This window comes from Tachyglossus aculeatus, chromosome 9 (assembly GCF_015852505.1).
Source record: "Tachyglossus aculeatus isolate mTacAcu1 chromosome 9, mTacAcu1.pri, whole genome shotgun sequence".
NCBI classification, from domain to species: domain Eukaryota; kingdom Metazoa; phylum Chordata; class Mammalia; order Monotremata; family Tachyglossidae; genus Tachyglossus; species Tachyglossus aculeatus.
In genome coordinates, this window is record NC_052074.1 from 2,979,527 (window position 1) to 2,997,281 (window position 17,755).

The following is a 17,755-nucleotide window of genomic DNA, read 5'->3' on the forward strand; positions in this document are numbered from 1 at the left end:
ACCCAACAGTGGGCTCACAGTCTAAAAGGGGGAGACAGAGAACGGAACCAAACATACCAACAAAATAAAATAAGTAGGATAGAAATGTACAAGTAAAATAAATAAATAAATAAATAAATAGAGTAATAAATATGTACAACCATATATACATATATACAGGTGCTGTGGGGAAGGGAAGGAGGTAAGATGGGGGCACGGAGAGGGGGGACGAGGGGGAGAGGAAAGAAGGGGCTCAGTCTGGGAAGGCCTCCTGGAGTATTATTATTATTATTATTAGTAATAATATACTATTATTATTAGTAATAATAATAGTATAACAAATAATAGTATTTGTTAAGCGCTCACTGTGTGTCAGGCACTATAAAAAGCGCTGGGGTGGATACAAGGATTAAGACTGTGAGCTCTATGCGGGGCAGTGACTGTGTACAACCCAATCTGCTTGTATACACCCCTGTGCTTAGTACAGTGCCGGGTATGTAGTAAGGTCTTAACAAACTCCATAATTATTATAATTATTAAGAGTTAGGGTCAGGGTCAGAGTTGGGCAGTAACTCGGAGATCTCCAAGTTGGGAGTAGCAACTCAGTGGCATGAGAGAATAAATCGCCCTTCCCAGACATCCTACGCTGCTCCATGGGGCCCTTTCTAGACTTTGAAGCCGTTGTTGGGTATGAACTGTCTCTACCTGTTGCCGAATTGTACTTTCCAAGCGCTTAGTACAGTGCTCTGCACAGAGTAAGCGCTTAATAAATACGATTGAAGACTGTGAGCCCGTTGTTGGATAGGGACCGTCTCTATCTGTTGCCGACTTGTACTTCCCAAGAGCTTAGTACAGTGTTCTGCACACGTAAGCGATCAATAAATACGACTAAATGAATGAAGGAATGATTGAATGATGTTCCGCTGGTGGATGGAATTTTTGATCTCTGTGCCCACGGGCACTGACTGAAGAAAAGGATGCCAACCACGTCCACGCCAGCCTTGGTAGCTGCAGGGACATTTCACTAACTTCCACTCATGAGCCCACTGTTGGGTAGGGACCGTCTCTCTATGTTCCCAACTTGGACTTCCCAAGCTTAGTACAGTGCTCTGCACACAGTAAGCGCTCAATAAATACGATTGAATGAATGAATGCCATCTTTGGAAGGTGACCCGACCCAGTGAACTGATTTCTGGATCCGGAAATGGCTCTGAGCCCAGGTTGTCCCACGTGGGGCTCACAGTCTTCACCCCCATTTTCCAGATGAGGGAACTGAGGCCCAGAGAAGTGAAGTGACTTGCCCAAAGTCCCACAGCTGACAAATGGCGAAGCTGGGATTAGAACCCACGACCTCTGACTCCCAAGCCCGGGCTCTCCAATGAGCCACGTTGCTTCTCTAACAAATAGTATAATTATTATCATTAGGATTATCTCTAACAAACACCATCATTATTATGAGTATGATGATGATGATGCCGGTGGCCGGCCCGGGCTGCTCACCTCCTCCAGGAGGCCTTCCAAGACTGAGCCCCCTTTTTCCTCTCCTCCTCCCCATCCCCTCAACCCTACCTCCTTCCCCTCCCCACAGCACCTGTATATATGTTTGTATGCATTCATTACTCGATTTATTTATTTTATTTGTACATATTTATTCTATTTATTTTATTTTAATATGTTTTGGTTTGTTGCCTGTCTCCCCCTTCTAGACTATGAGCCCGCTGTTGGGTAGGGACCGTCTCTATATGTTGCCAACTTGTACTTCCCAAGCGCTTAGTCCAGTGCTCTGCACACAGTAAGCGCTCAATAAATACCACTGAATGAATGAATGAACTTCCCGGCTGGTAGCCTTCCATTTCAGCAGCGTGGCCCAGTGGCTACATACCAGGCCTGGGAATCAGAAAGTCTTGGTTCTAGTCCTGGCTCTGCCACTTGTCTGCTGGGTGGCCTTGGATAAGTCGCTTCACTTCTCTGGGCCTCAGTTTCCTCATCTGTAAAATGTGAGTCTCAAGTGGTAAAACTCAATTATCCTATATCTACCCCGGTGGTTAGAACAGTAGCCGGCCCACAGTAAATGCTTAGCAAATGCCTTTAAAAAAACACACCCAAAACAGCCATCTAAATCGACTGTGGCTAACGGAAGCAGAGAGGTCTGATAAATAACGTCAGCGTCTGAAAAAGGTAAGTGGTGACAGCTAACACAGTCCACGGCTCATCGATCAATCCATCGGCCGATTATTTGATTGATGAGCCATTGGCTGCGCTTGATTGATGGAGGGATCGAAAAAGTCCATGGGCTTAACATAGAACATGGCTCATTAAGGGCTCTAGTTTTGGTGTTCACAGCGCCTCTTTCCCTGGAATAATCCTTTTACTGATTTCAGAGAGATATGACATGGAGATCTAAAGATTTTTATTATTATTATTATTATTATTATGACATTTTTAAGCACTTACTATGTGCCAAGCACTATTCTGAGTACTGGGGTAGATAATAATAATAATAATAATAATGGCATTTATTAAGCACTTACTATGTGCAAAGCACTGTTCAAAGCGCTGGTTTGAACAGTTGATCAGGTTGTCCCACGAGGGGCTCACAGTCTTAATCCCCATTTTACAGATGAGGGAACTGAGGCACAGAGAAGTTAGGTGACTTGCCCAGAGTCACACAGCTGACAATTGGCGGAGGTGGGATTTGAACCCATGACCTCTGACTCCCAAGCCTGTGCTCTTTCCACTGAGCCACGCTGCTTCACCACTTAGGTTGTACACAGTCCTTACCTGAATTCGGTCTCACAGTTTAAGTAGAAGGGAGAAGAGGTAATAATAATAATAATAATAATAATAATAATAATGATGGTATTTGTTAAGCGCTTACTATGGGCCAAGCACTGTTCTAAGCGCTGGGGTAGATACACGGGAATCAAGTTGGACACAGTCCCTGTCCCACATGGGGCTCATGTCTCAATCCCCGTGAGTTCCCCAGGTAATAATAATAATAATAATAATAATAATAATAATAATAATAATAGCATTTATTAAGCACTTACTATGTGCAAAGCACTGTTCTAAGCGCTAAATAATGGCATTTATAAAGCACTTACTATGTGCAAAGAACTGGGGAGGTTACAAGGAGCTCACAGTCTTCATCCCCATTTTACAGATGAGGTCACTGAGGCCCAGAGAAGTGAAATGACTTCCCCAAAGTCACCCAGCTGACAAGTGGTGGAGCCGGGATTTGAACCCATGACCTCTCACTCCAAAGCCCGGGCTCTTTCCACTGAGCCACGCTTAGGTAACTGAGGCACAGAGAAGTTAAGTGACTTGCCCAAGGTCACATGGCAGAAAAGTGGCGGAGCCGATATTAGAACCCACGGCCTATTGTACAGTTGAGGAAACTGAGGCCCGGAGGAGTGAAGTGACTTACACAAGGTCACCCAGCAGGCAAGTAGAAGAGGTGGGATTAGAACCCAGATCCTTCTCCCTCCTAGGCCCGCGCGCTCTCCATTAGGCCGTGCTGCTTCACTATTAGGTCCCATTCAGGAGGGGTCAGGATTGGCAGGGCACGTGCCGGCTAATTCTGCTGTATTGTACTCTCCCAAGCGCTTAGTACAGTGCACCCAGTAAGCACTCAATAAATACCACTGATTGACAAGTCAACGGTACGGCAGTGAGAAGCAGCGTGGCCTAGTGGGAAGCAGTGGGCAAAGTGGGTCTTGCCTGGAGTCATTCATTCATTCAATCGTATTTATTGAGCGCTTACTGTGTGCAGAGCACTGTACTAAGCGCTTGGGAAGTACAAGTCGGCGACATCTAGAGACGGTCCCTACCCAACAACGGGCTCACGGTCTAGAAGGGGGAGACGGACAACAAAACGAAACATGTGGACAGGTGTCATGTCGTCCGAATAAATAGAATTAAAGCTGAATGCACATCATTAACAAAATAAATAGAATAGCGTTCTCGCAGGGACCCTTCCTGACTGGGGATCCTGGGAAAAGGAGTGAGGGGGAGGATGGAGGGATTTGACGAAGGGGACGGATTGGGATGGGATGATCATCCGCGGAGGGTCGGGCGGGATACGTGGGCTCTGGGTGTGTTTTGAATGGCTCCTGGGCACGGGCTGGGGAAGCTGTCGGGAGAGTGGCATCTGTTGAGCGCTTACTATGTGCAAAGCACTGTTCTAACTGCTGGGAAGGTTACAAGGTGATCAGCTTGTCCCACGGGGGGCTCACTGTCTTGATCCCCATTTTGCAGATGAGGTAATTGAGGCACAGAGAAGTGAAGTGACTTGCCCAAAGTCACACAGCTGACAGAGCCCCCTCCTTCCTCTCCCCATCCCCGCCTTACCTCCTTCCCCTCCCCACAGCACCTGTATATACGTATATACGTTTGTACAGATTTATTACTCTATTTTATTTGTACATATTTATTCTATTTATTTTATTTTGTTAAAATGCTTTGTTTTGTTGTCTGTCTCCCCCTTCTAGACTGTGAGCCCACTGTTCGGTAGGGACCGTCTCTATACGTTGCCAACCTGTACTTCCCAAGAGCTTAGTACAGTGCTCTGCATACAGTAAGTGCTCAATAAATACGACTGATTGAATGAATGAATGAATGAGAGTGGAAATGGCGTTGGCCTTTGAAGGAAAGACCAACTATGGCTGAAAGGGGAACTTCTGCTCCCCCGTTGGAGTTTTCCTTTTTTTAAGTAAATTATGTGGTATTTGTTAGGTGCTTAATCTGGGCCAAGCACTGTACTAAGCAGCGTGACTCAGTGGAAAGAGCCCAGGCTTCGGAGTCAGAGGTCATGGGTTCTAATCCTGACTCCGCCACATATCTGCTGTGTGACCTTGGGCAACTCACTTAACTTCCCTGCGCCTCATTCACTCATTCATTCAGTCAATCATATTGATTGAGCACTTCCTGGGTTCAGAGCACTGTACTAAGCGCTTGGGAAGTACAAGCTGGCAACTTATAGAGACGGTCCCTACCCAACAACGGGCTCACAGTCTAGAAGGACGGGCTCACAGGCTAGCCTCAGTTCCCTTATCTGTAAAATGGGGATGAAGACTGTGAGCCCCACGTGGGACAACCTGATTACCATGGATTCCCCCCAGCACTTAGAACAGTGCTTTGCTCATAGTAAGCGCTTAACAAATGCCATCATTATTATTATTATTACTAAAGAAAACCTGTTGGTCCCACCTTCACGACCGCTAAAATCCGCTCTTTCCTCTCCATCCGAACTGCCATGTTAATAATAATAATAATAATATTGGCATTTATTAAGCACTTACTATGTGCAAAGCACTGTTCTAAGCGCTGGGGAGGTTACAAGGTGATCAGGCTGTTCCACAGGGGGCTCACAGTCTTAATCCCCATTTTCCAGATGAGGTCACTGAGGCCCAGAGAAGTTAAGTGACTTGCCCAACAGCTGATAATTGGCAGAGCCAGGATTTGAACCTATGACCTCTGACTCCAAAGTCCGTGTTCTTTCCACTGAGCCACGCTGCTTCTCCAATCACTCATAACAATAATAATAATAATGATGGCATTTGTTAAGTGCTTACTATATGCAAAGCACTGTTCTAAGCGCTGGGGAGGTTACAAGGTGATCAGGTTGTCCCATGGGGGGCTCAAAGTCTTAATCCCCATTTTTCAGATGAGGTCACTGAGGCCCAGAGAAGTTAAGTGACTTGCCTAACAGCTGACAATTGGCGGAGCCGGGATTTGAACCTATGACCTCTGACTCCAAAGCCCGGGCTCTTTCCACTGAGCCACACTGCGTCTCCATCCTCTCCTGCCTGGATCAATCAATCAATCAATCAATCGTATTTATTGAGCGCTTACTGTGTGCAGAGCACTGTACTAAGCGCTTGGGAAGTACAAGTTGGCAACATATAGAGACAGTCCCTACCCAACAGTGGGCTCACAGTCTAAAAGGGGGAGACAGAGAACAAAACCAAACATACTAACAAAATAAAATAAATAGAATAGATATGTACAGGTAAAATAAATAGAGTAATAAATATGTACAAACATATATACATATATACAGGTGCTGTGGGGAAGGGAAGGAGGTTTACTGCATTGGTTTACTGGAGGTTTACTGGATTACTGCATCAGCCTCCTTGCTGACCTCCCAGCCTCCTGTCTCTCCCCGACTCCAGTCCATATTTCTCTCCGCTGCCTGGATCACTCTTCTACAAAAACATTCAGGGCATATCACCCCGCTTCTCAAAAAACTCCAGCGGGTGCTCATCCACTTGCGTATCAAACAAAATCTCCTCTCCCTTGGCTTTAAAGCTCTCCATCACCTTGCCCCTTCCTCGCTTCTCTCCTTCTACAACCCAGGCCGCACAGTTCGCTCCTCCGGCGCTAACCTTCTCACTGTGTCTCCATCCCTTCCTCCCTTCCTTCCTTCCTTCCTTCAAGGCCCTACTGAGAGCTCACCTCCTCCAGGAGGCCTTCCCAGACTGAGCCCCTTCCTTCCTCTCCCCCTCGTCCCCCTCTCCATCCCCCCATCTTACCTCCTTCCCTTCCCCACAGCACCTGTATATATGTATATATGCTTGTACATATTTATTACTCTATTTATTTATTTATTTATTTTACTTGTCCATATCTATTCTATTTATTTTATTTTGTTAGTATGTTTGGTTTTGTTCTCTGTCTCCCCCTTTTAGACTGTGAGCCCACTGTTGGGTAGGGACTGTCTCTATATGTTGCCAACTTGGACTTCCCAAGCGCTTAGTACAGTGCTCTGCACACAGTAAGCGCTCAATAAATATGATTGATGATGATGATGATGATCTCACCCGTCTCGCCGCCGACCCCTCGCCCACATCCTGTCTCTGGCCTGGAACGGCCAGACAACTGCTCTCCCCCGATTCAAAGCCTTATTGAAAGTCCAACTCCTCCAAGAGGCCTTCCCAGACTAAGCCCCACTTTTCCTCATCTCCCCCTCCCTTCTGCGTTTCCCTTCCAGCCCCACACCACTTATGTACACATCTGTCATTTTATTTATTAGCGATGATGTCTGTCTCCCATGCTCCAGACTATAAACTCACTGTGGGCAGGGAAGGTCACTGTTTATTGTTGTATGGTACTTTTGTAAGTGCTTAGTGCCGTGCTCTGCACACAGTAAGCGCTCAATAAATGCGATTGATTGAATGAATGAATACAATATTATTAGGTAAGACACAGTCCCTATCTTACACGGGGCTCAAAATCTAAGTAGGAGAGAGAACAGGCGTTAAACTTCCATTTTACAGATGAGGAAACAGACCCAGAGCTATTAAAACGACTTGCCCGGGGTCACACAGCAATGTTTGGTGCAGAATAAATGCTTAATAAATACCACATTTATTATTATTCATTCATTGATGAATGAGCCCCTTCCTTCCTCTCCCCCTCGTCCCCCTCCATCCCCCATGTTACCTCCTTCCCTTCCCCACAGCACCTGTATATATGTACATATGTTTGTACATATTTATTACTCTACTTCTTTATTTATTTTACTTGTACATATCTATTCTATTTATTTTATTTTGTTAATATGTTTGGTTTTGTTCTCTGTCTCCCCCTTTTAGACTGTGAGCCCACTGTTGGGTAGGGACTGTCTCTATATGTTGCCAACTTGGACTTCCCAAGCGCTTAGTACAGTGCTCTGCACACAGTAAGCGCTCAATAAATATGATTGATTGATTCAATCACATTTATTGAGCGCTTACTGCATGCACAGCACTGTACTAAGCGCTTGGGGAGTACAAGCATTATTAACTAGCTCTTTGCAAATCCTGGTCCGCTAGGCCAAGGTTATTTCGTTCTTCGAGAGTTCTGCGTCTGTCTCATAAAAGTGGATTGTATAAAAGGATCACACACTCCCCAAATAGCCCCGGAGGCCTGAATCTATCACCTTATTCCCTTTTGAAAGCTGTCCATAAAATTACAGAATAATACCACTAGTCAATATCTGGGGCACATTTCATTAAAAGCACATCGTAACTGCGAGATTGTTTCCAACAAACATAGTTACCGGCCAAGCCTGATAAACGGAAGGTTAAGTACCCTACTTAACAGCTCAAGTTATCCCTGATTTCGGGCCGAATCCCTAGCTTTCGCAGGGAAGGCCCATAAAGGGAACGGAATTTACGATCCTTTGGGGGATTCGAGGATTTGGGGGGGGGTGAAGAACTCGGACCGATAACCGAGCCGAGCTGATTTATGATTTTTCCGATTATAAATCTGAGCAACAAGACGTCAACCCCACAAACCCATTTTCCCAAGCGATGCGTTGGGTACCATTTCGGGATGTAGAGCACCTGTGAAAGAACTGACTCTCCCGGCATTAGCTGGCCAGCTCCTTGGGGGCCGGGAACTTATCTCTCGTCTCAGCTGTGCTCTCCCAAGCGCTCACTACAGTGCTCCGCGCTTTAGGAGGTGCTCATTGAATCCCACCAACTGATGGATTTGAAAATCGGAAATTGGAGCACGGAGACCTTGGCAGTGGCGGCCCACTCCGGATGTTTGGGAAAAGCGTGATATTTGTTAAGCGCTTACTATGTGCCAAGCCCTGTGCTGTGATGATCGGACAGTCACCTCATTTTAATGGGGTGGGAGAACAGATGAGGAAAGTGAGGCCCAGAGAAGTGAAGTGATTGGCCTCAAGGTCACACAGCAGACAAGGGGCAGAGCTGGGATGTGAACCCAGGTCTCTGCTGTCGACAGTAGATCCTCTTTAAGTAACATTCATTCAATCGTATTTATTGAGCGCGTACTGTGTGTAGAGCACTGTACTAAGCACTTGGGAAGGACAAGTTGGCAATTAGAGACGGTCCCTACCCAACAACAGAGAAGCAGCGTGGCTCACTGGAAAGAGCACGGGCTTTGGAGTCAGAGGTCATGGGTTCAAATCCCGGCTCCACCACTTGTCAGTTATGTGACTTTGGGCAAGTTACTTGACTTCTCTGTGCCTCAGTTCCCTCACCTGTAAAATGGGGATTAAGTCTGTGAGCCCCATGTGGGACAACCTAATCACTTTGTATCCTCCCCAGCGCTTAGAACAGTGCTTTGCACATAGTAAGCGCTTAATAAATGCCATCATAAATGCCATCACAAACAACGGGCTCACAGTCTAGAAGACAATAATAATGGTACCTGTTAAGATCTTACTATGTGCCAAGCACTGTTCTAAGCACTATGGTAGATCCAAGTTAATCAGGTTGAACACAGTCCCTGTCCCACGTGGGACTCACAATTTTAACCCCCATTTTTCCGATGAGGTAAATGAGGCCCAGAGAAGGGAAGTGACTTACCCAAGGTCACCCAGCAGACAAGTGGTGGAGTCAGGATTAGAGCCCAGGTCCTTCTGATTCCCAGGCTTGGGATCTTTCCACTAGGCCACACTGCTTCTCATGGTTCCTCTTTCCTCCCCTCTCCCTGCCCCTCCACCACGCCCTCCCGGGTAACTTTCAGCTGTCTCCCAGCCTACTTTTTTGGGGGGGTTCCTGGATGCTCTCTCTCTTTGGGCCTCAGACCTGTCAGTCAATCATATTTATTGAGCGCTTCCTATGTGCACAGCACTGTACAAAGCGCTTAGAAGAGTACAATATAAGACGCATTCCTTGCCTGCAACGAGTTGACAGTATAGACCTGGCTTGCTCACTAGAGAAGCAGCGTGGCTCAATGGAAAGAGCCCGGGCTTCGGATTCAAAGGTCATGGGTTCAAATCTCGGCTCCGCCAAGGGTCAGCTGTGTGACCATGGGTAAGTCACTTAACCTCTCTGTGCTTCAGTTACCTTATCTGTAAAATGAGGATGAAGTCTGTCAGCCCCACGCGGGACACCCTGATTACCATGTACATACCCCAGCGCTGAATGAATGAATGAAATACCACCATCATTATTATTATCATTATTCCTTCTCTTCTCCTGGCCACCACACACCGCCGATTTCCAGTTTAATTTGGCGCATTTGTCCGTGTCGTGTTTCAGAGTCTCATCCCTCCTGATGTGCCTGTCACAAGTCCCTTCTCCCCACTTTACACTCTTGTCGGGACCAGAGGCCATGTCTAATTCCACCTGGGTTGTCTCTCCCAGTGCTTAGCGCAGTGCTCTGCACCCAAGAAACACTTCATAAATATCATCACCATTCTGACTGATTGATCGTTATTATCATTATTATATTACGAACTTACTCTGTCTCCAGCAGGGTTCTAAGCGCTGCGTTAGATAATAATAATAATAATAATGACAGCATTTGTTAAGCACCTACTATGTGCAAAGCACTATTCTAAGCACTGAGGGTGATACAAGTTGATCAGGGTGTCCCACGTGGGGCTCACAGTCTTCATCCCCATTTTACAGATGAGGGAACTGAAGCTCAGAGAAGTGACTTAGTGCTTAGTACAGTGCTCTGCACATAGTGAGCGCTCAATAAATACAATTGATGATGACTTGCCCAAGGTCACACAGCAGACATGTGGCGGAGCCGGGATTCAAACCCATGACCTCTGACTCCCAAGCCCGGGCTCTTTCCGCTGAGCCACGCTGCTCCAAGCCGATCAGGTGTGACACAGCCCCTGTCCCACGTGGGGATCACAGTTTAAGGAGGAGGGAAAACAGGCTTTTATTCCCCATTTTACAGATGAGGAGATAGCGGCAAAGAGAAGAGAAATGACTTTCCCAAGGTCACACAGCAGTGGAAGAGCCCGGATGAGAGAACCTAGGTCCTCGGAGTCCCAGGCCTGGATTTTTTCAACGAGTCCACACTGCTCCGAATAAATATTATTACTACTGAGGCTATTGCTGAGCAGCTAAAGACCCTCAGGGCTCTGGGTGAGATTAAAAATCACAAGTTTCCAGACCTCTACCTTTGTTTTACCGATTCAACCCTGACCTGTTGAGCTGTGAAGTCCACGGGCATTATAAGATCTCCCACGCAGTCTGCCTGTGGGCACAGAACACGCCTTCCACTCTACCGTGTTTTACTCTCTCAAGCGCTTAGTACAGTGCTCTGCCAACAGCAGGCACTCAATAGACTCCACTAACTGATTGACTGATCAACGATCAGTGCTGGAAATGAGAAACACCAGTGACACGTTATCCTCATGAATCCTCAACGATCAAGGCGGATGGCGTTTTGAGTCAATATCCTTGCCACAGACGGATTATTTGTGGTGAAATATTTTCAAGTTTTCTCCCTCCTGGGTCTCCACGTTCTCCCCAAGTAATAAGAGGTATTTTCACTCCCAGAAAGCTTGGCTGTTTGTTTCCCCGTTTGGTTGCTTACCACAGCTCTGTTGCTTTGGTCAAAGCCTTTCCCTTTTTTTTTTTCAAGTGCAACGATCCGGTGGAAAAAGGATCGAAAAAACCCCACCGACGGCTCCGAAATCGGCGGCCTTTACGGTCGGGACTTCTCCGGTTTCCGTGTTGAGTCCTAGCTTCCCTATAAGCCCCTGTGAATAGGCCCGCGTCGCACCCCAAAATCCCGAGAATCCAGGACAACATTACATTTCCAAGTCACCACGTTTCTCGTCTCCCAGCTCCCGCGCCCGGCTGGGATGGGCGACCCCGTCCAGCCCCCAAAGACCCGCGGGACGGTCGTCTTCCCGTTTCAAACACCCGAGGACGTCTTACCTGCCGGGTAGCGCTCTATCACTGGCCAACTGTCCACCTGCAGGGTGGCGTTGCCGCCACTCCGGGTGAAACGGACCACGTGGTATTTGCCATCGTTAATGATGGCGTTGGCCTCTTCGATGGCGATGTCGTCCGTCCCGACGTTGAATTTCACCCCGATTTTCCCCTGGTGCTGAAAGCGGAAAAGGAGAGCGTGAGAGGGGGAAGGGGAAGAGCAGGAGGAGACATGTATTGAGCGCTTGCTGTGGGCAGAGCGCTGCTTGGCACATTGTAAGCGCTTAATAAATGCCATTATTATATTATTATTAGGCCCTTGGGAGACTTCCCTTCCCCACAGCACCTGTATATATGTTTGTACATACTTATTACTCTATTTATTTATTTATTTTACTTGTACATATCTATTCTATTTATTTAATTTTGTTAGTATGTTTGGTTTTGTTCTCTGTCTCCCCCTTTTAGACTGTGAGCCCACTGTTGGGTAGGGCCTGTCTCTATATGTTGCCAATTGGTACTTCCCAAGCGCTTAGTACAGTGCTCTGCACATAGTAAGCGCTCAATAAATACGATTGATGATGATGACAATATTAGGGAGTTAGATCCACCCTTAAATTTACACAATGCCTCGGGGGGATTTTTTAGGCTCACTCACAAGGAAACACGATCTCAGAAAACGAAGGACTGCTTGGGTGGCGGTGGTGGTTGTGTGTGGGTATGTGTCTTTAAGATCCTGGCGTAATAGACAGAGCACGGGCCCGGGAGTCAAAAGGTCCTGGGTTCTAATCCCGCTCTGTCACTTATCTACTGTGTGGTCTTGGGCAAGTCACTTCACTCCTCTGTGCCACAGTTACCTCATCTGTAAAATGGGGATTGAGACTGTGAGCCCTACTCGTGACAGTGACTGTGTCCAACCTGATTTGCTTGTGTCCACCCCAGCGCTTAGTACAGTGCCTGGCACAGACTAATTATTTAACAAATACCATTGTTATTATTATAATTATTATTACTAACAACCTACTTTACTCGTGCATCTTGATCACACACATACACAAACACATTCACAGAGACACTCCCACTAAAGTCAGTGAGAGGTGCCAATAATAATAATAATAATAATAATAATAATAATGATGGCATTTATTAAGCGCTTACTATGTGCAAAGCACCATTCTAAGCGCTGGGGAGGTTACAAGGTGATCAAGGTGTCCCACGGGGGGCTCACAGTCTTCATCCCCATTTTACAGATGAGGTCACTGAGGCCCAGAGAAGTGAAGTGACTCGCCCGAAGTCACACAGCTGACAAGTGACCTGTATATATGTATATATGTTTGTACATATTTATTACTCTATTTATTTATTTATTTATTTTACTTGTACATATCTATTCTATTTATTTTATTTTGTTAGTATGTTTGGTTTTGTTCTCTGTCTCCCCCTGTCAGACTGTGAGCCCACTGTTGGGTAGGGACTGTCTCTATATGTTGCCAATTTGTACTTCCCAAGTGCTTAGTACAGTGCTCTGCACATAGTAAGCGCTCAATAAATACGATTGATGATGAAGTGGTGGAGCCCGGATTTGAACCCATGACCAGACTCCCAAGCCCGGGCTCTTTCCACTGAGCCATGACAACCAGTGTCCTTGAGTGCTTAGTACAGTGCTCTGCGCACAATAAGCACTCAATAAATATGATGAATTGACTGACTGATTGAATGAGTGGAATTTATTGAGCCCTTATTGTGCGCAGCGCACTGTACTAAGTGCTTGGGAGAGGACAAAAAAGAATTTGTGGACACGTCCCCTCCCCACAAGGAGCTTATCGCTGATCGTCTGATTGAGAGATTGATTGATCCCATGAGATTGTAAGCTCTCCAAGAGCAGGGGACCCCGTGTCTTTCCCTCACCCCATAAGTCCTGGCACTGGACAGTTCAGTGGGGAGATGTAAAGGCCGAGAGGATAATAATAATAATACTAATAATACTAATAATACTACTACTACTACTAATAATAATAATAATGGCATTTATTAAGTGCTTACTATGTGCAAAGCATTGTTCTAAGCGCTGGGGACGTTACAAGGTGATCAGGTTGTCCCACGGTGGGCTCACAGTCTTCATCCCCATTTTACAGATGAGGGAACTGAGGCCCAGAGAAGTGAAGTGACTTGCCCAAAGTCACACAGCTGACAATTGGAGGAGCTGGGATTTGAACCCATGACCTCTGACTCCATAGCCCATGCTCTTTCTACTGAGCCACGCTGAAAGCACTGGGGATTTATTCACCTCCCATTTCGCTCAGCCTCAGTCTCACACCCCCAAACTCCTTGAGAAATCACGAGTCAGTTCAAACCCGCTCACTGCTCGTTTACCTTTCCCACATCTGGGCGATTTCTAGAGAAATCCTTGGATTTGTCCCTCTCCTCGGATTGGGAGTAAACCCACTGGGAGGCCTGTCCGGGAGAAGCAGTGTGGTCAAGTGAAAAGAGCCCGGGACTGGGACCTGGGTTCTAATCTCGGCTCCGCCATTTGTCTGCTGTGTGATCTTGGGCAAGTCACTTCACTTTTCTGGGCCTCAGTTCCCTCACCTGCCGGATAATAATAATAATTGGCATTTGTTAAGCGCTTACTATGTGCAAAGCACTGTTGTAAGCGCTGGGGAGGATACAGGGTGATCTGGTTGTCCCACGTGGGGCTCACAGTCTTAATCCCCATTTTACAGATGAGGTAACTGAGGCCCAGAGAAGTTAAGTGACTTGCCCAAGATCCCACAGCAGACATGTGGTGGAGTTGGGATTCGAACCCATGACCTCTGACTCTAAAGCCCGTGCTTTTTCCACTGAGCCACGCTGCTTCTCAGATGAGGAGTCAATGCCTGTTCTCCCTTGTACGTAGACTGTGAGCCCCATGAAGGACCGTTTTATCTAGTATCTACCTCAGCGTTTAGTATAGCTCTTGACACATAGTAAGCACTTAAATACCATGATTATTACCATTATCATTAAACCTAACTACAGTTCTTCTGCATCAACTCCCTACTTACTACTCGCTTCCACGGGCCCAGGGCTCAGATGCTTAAAAACAGGTTTAAGATCAAATTAGGGTAAGTCGCTCTGTTTTAACCTTCGGAGAATTGTCGAAGAATTCTCCTTACAGAATAAAGGGAAATGAGTCCCTATTTTGTTTGGGGGAGAGATATGCATGACTTAATTTCCATTAGAATCCCTAAGTATTACCCATTTCTCTTCCCTCCACTCTGACAAGCCAGCGGGCCAATTTCAATTACAGAGACAATACCAACTTTCTGAACTTCCTTGCCAACAGAGAAAGTACAATTTAAAAATGTTCATTTCTTATTCTTATTTTCGGGGATTAAATTTGATCGTGTCCTCAGAGTCCTCATGAATACTGCATCAGCCAAACCAGAAGTAATTTCGGCCGGACATTTAATGATCTCCCCACACTGTGGCTTCTCTGAAACGAATAACTGGTTGGCAACATAATTTTTTTTTTTAAATCTATTATGAAGGTATCAGTAATGGGGCATTTATAATTTAATGAAGTCTTTGGATACATTCATTAAATAAATAATGACGAATGTAATTATTGATTTTTCATAGAAGCTCGCTTCTGCATCGGCACTGTGTTATTTAAACTAAGTTCCAAGAGGAGAGGTCCAAAGCGGCTCGCCAAGAAGAAACACGCGCTAGAAAAGCTTATGGACAGGAGCAGATCATCATCATCATCATCAATCGTATTTATTGAGTGCTTACTATGTGCAGAGCACTGTACTAAGCGCTTGGGAAGTACAAATCAGCAACATATAGAGACAGTCCCTACCCAACAGTGGGCTCACAGTCTAAAAGGGGGAAGACAGAGAACAAATCGCCCCAATCGACAGAGATCAGATCGCCCCGCTGATCGGGGAAAAACCCTCGCCCCAAAGTTTGGTCAAGTAGAGATGGAAAAAGTGAAAATAAAACTCCCCGCCCTGCCACTTGCCGGCTGCGTGACTGAGGATGAGTCACTTAACGTTTCTTGCCTCAGTTTCCCCATCTGACACCCATTCTCCCTCTGTTTTAAACTACGAGCCCCATGTGAGTAAGGGATTCTGTCAAGTCTTTGGGTCAGAGAAGCAGCATGGCTCAGTGGAAAAGAGCCCGGGCTTTGGAGTCATAGGTCGTGGGTTCAGGTCCCGGCTCCGCCAATTGTCAGTTGTGTGACTTTGGGCAAGTCACTTCACTTCTCTGGGCCTCAGTTTCTTCATCTGTAAAATGGGGATGAAAACTATGAGCCCCCCGTGGGACAAGCGGATCACCTTGTAACCTCCCCAGCGCTTAGAACAGTGCTTTGCACATAGTAAGCACTTAATAAATGCCATCATTTTTATTATTATTATTATTATTACCTCACCCAATGCTTAGCTCAGTGCTTGGCGCATACTAAGTGCTCACCAGATATCACAATTATTCTAAGTAATAGTTTGTCTACCAACTCCGTTATATTGTATTCTCCCAAGTGCTTAGTAAAGTGCTCTGCACACAGTAAGCGCTCAATAAACACCGTTGATTGATTATTACTATTCACGTAGTCTTTCCTAGGCTCATTATGGGCAGGGAATTTGTCTGCTAATTCTGTTGTATTGTACTCTCCCAAGAGCTTAGTACAGTGCTCTGCATAAAGTAAGCACGGGGAAGTAGTATGGCCCAGTGGAAAGAGCCCGGGCCTGGGAATCAGAGGACCTGGTTCATTCATTCATTCATTCAATCATATTTATTGAGCGCTCACTGTGTGCAGAGCACTGTACTAAGCGCTTGGGAAGTACAAGTTGGCAACATCTAGAGATGATCCCTACCCAACAGCAGGCTCACAGTCTAGAAGGGGGAGACAGACATCATCAACCATCATCATCAATCGTATTTATTGAGCGCTTACTATGTGCAGAGCACTGTACTAAGCGCTTGGGAAGTACAAATTGGCAACATATAGAGACAGTCCCTACCCAACAGTGGGCTCACAGTCTAAAAGGGGGAGACAACAAAAGAAAACATACAAAACAAAACCTGGTTCTAATTCTGGCTCTGCCAACTGCTTGCTGTGTGACCCTGGGCAAGTCACTTCACTTCTCTGTGCTCCAGTTTCCTCATCTGTAAAATGGGGAGTCAATAGCTGGTCTCCCTCCATCTTAGACTTTGAACCCCCTGTGGGACAGGGACCGTGTCCAACCTGATTAACCTCATTATTATTATTATTGTTATTATTAATCACCGTGGTGTTTAGGTGCTTACTATGTGTCAGGCACTGTACTAAGTGCCGGTGTGGATACAAGCAGATCAGGTTGGGGACAGTCCCTGACCCATGGTGGGGCTCACAGTCTCAATCCCCACTTTGCAAATGAGGGAACTGAAGCCCAGAGAAGTTAAGTGACTTGCCCAAGGTCACCCAGCAGATAAGTGGCGGAGCTGAACCCGGATCTTTCTGATTCCCATGCCCATTCTCTATCCTATAAGCCATGCTATTTCCCAGCATTTAGTACAGTGCATGGTACACACTAAGCGTTTAATCCAGAACTAAATACAGAGCTCTGCAGTGCTCAATAGATATCATGGATTGAAGAACGAGTACCACAGGAAAAAAATAAAGAAGAGGATCATCCATGGCCCTGATGGGAGATTTGGGTCATCTTTCACTCAGCACACAGAAGGCGTTCAATAAACCCCACTGCCAGTGCCGGTCAGTCAATCACATATATGGAGCGCTTACTGTGCGCAGATTCATTCATTCATTCAATCGTATTTATTGAGCGCTTACTGAGTGCAGAGCACTGTACTAAGCGCTTGGGAAGTCCAAGTTGGCAATGTATAGAGACGGTCCCTACCCAACAAAGGGCTCACAGTCTAGAGACTGTGCAGATCACTGTACTAAGTGCTTGGGAGAGTCCAATATAACAATAAACAGCCACATTCCCTGCCCACAATGAGCTTACAGTCAAGAGGGGGAGACAGGCATTAATAGATATAAATAAATGACGGGCGTGCACATAAATCATCATCAATCGTATTTATTGAGCGCTTACTGTGTGCACAGCACTGTACTAAGCGCTTGGGAAGTACAAGTTGGCAACATATAGAGACAGTCC

General features: G+C 46.1%; 1 protein-coding gene across 21 annotated transcripts in view; it reads right to left on the reverse strand.

Annotated features, from left to right (window-relative positions):
• The window catches only part of NRXN1 (neurexin 1), a 683,270-nt gene that overhangs the window by 80,419 nt on the left and 585,096 nt on the right, over positions 1-17,755 (reverse strand). For all 21 annotated transcript variants that reach the window (XM_038751823.1, XM_038751829.1, XM_038751832.1 and 18 more), the window contains one exon: positions 11,622-11,793. In XM_038751823.1, coding sequence (XP_038607751.1) covers positions 11,622-11,793 — 172 coding nt within the window. The remainder of the gene's footprint in view (positions 1-11,621; positions 11,794-17,755) is intronic.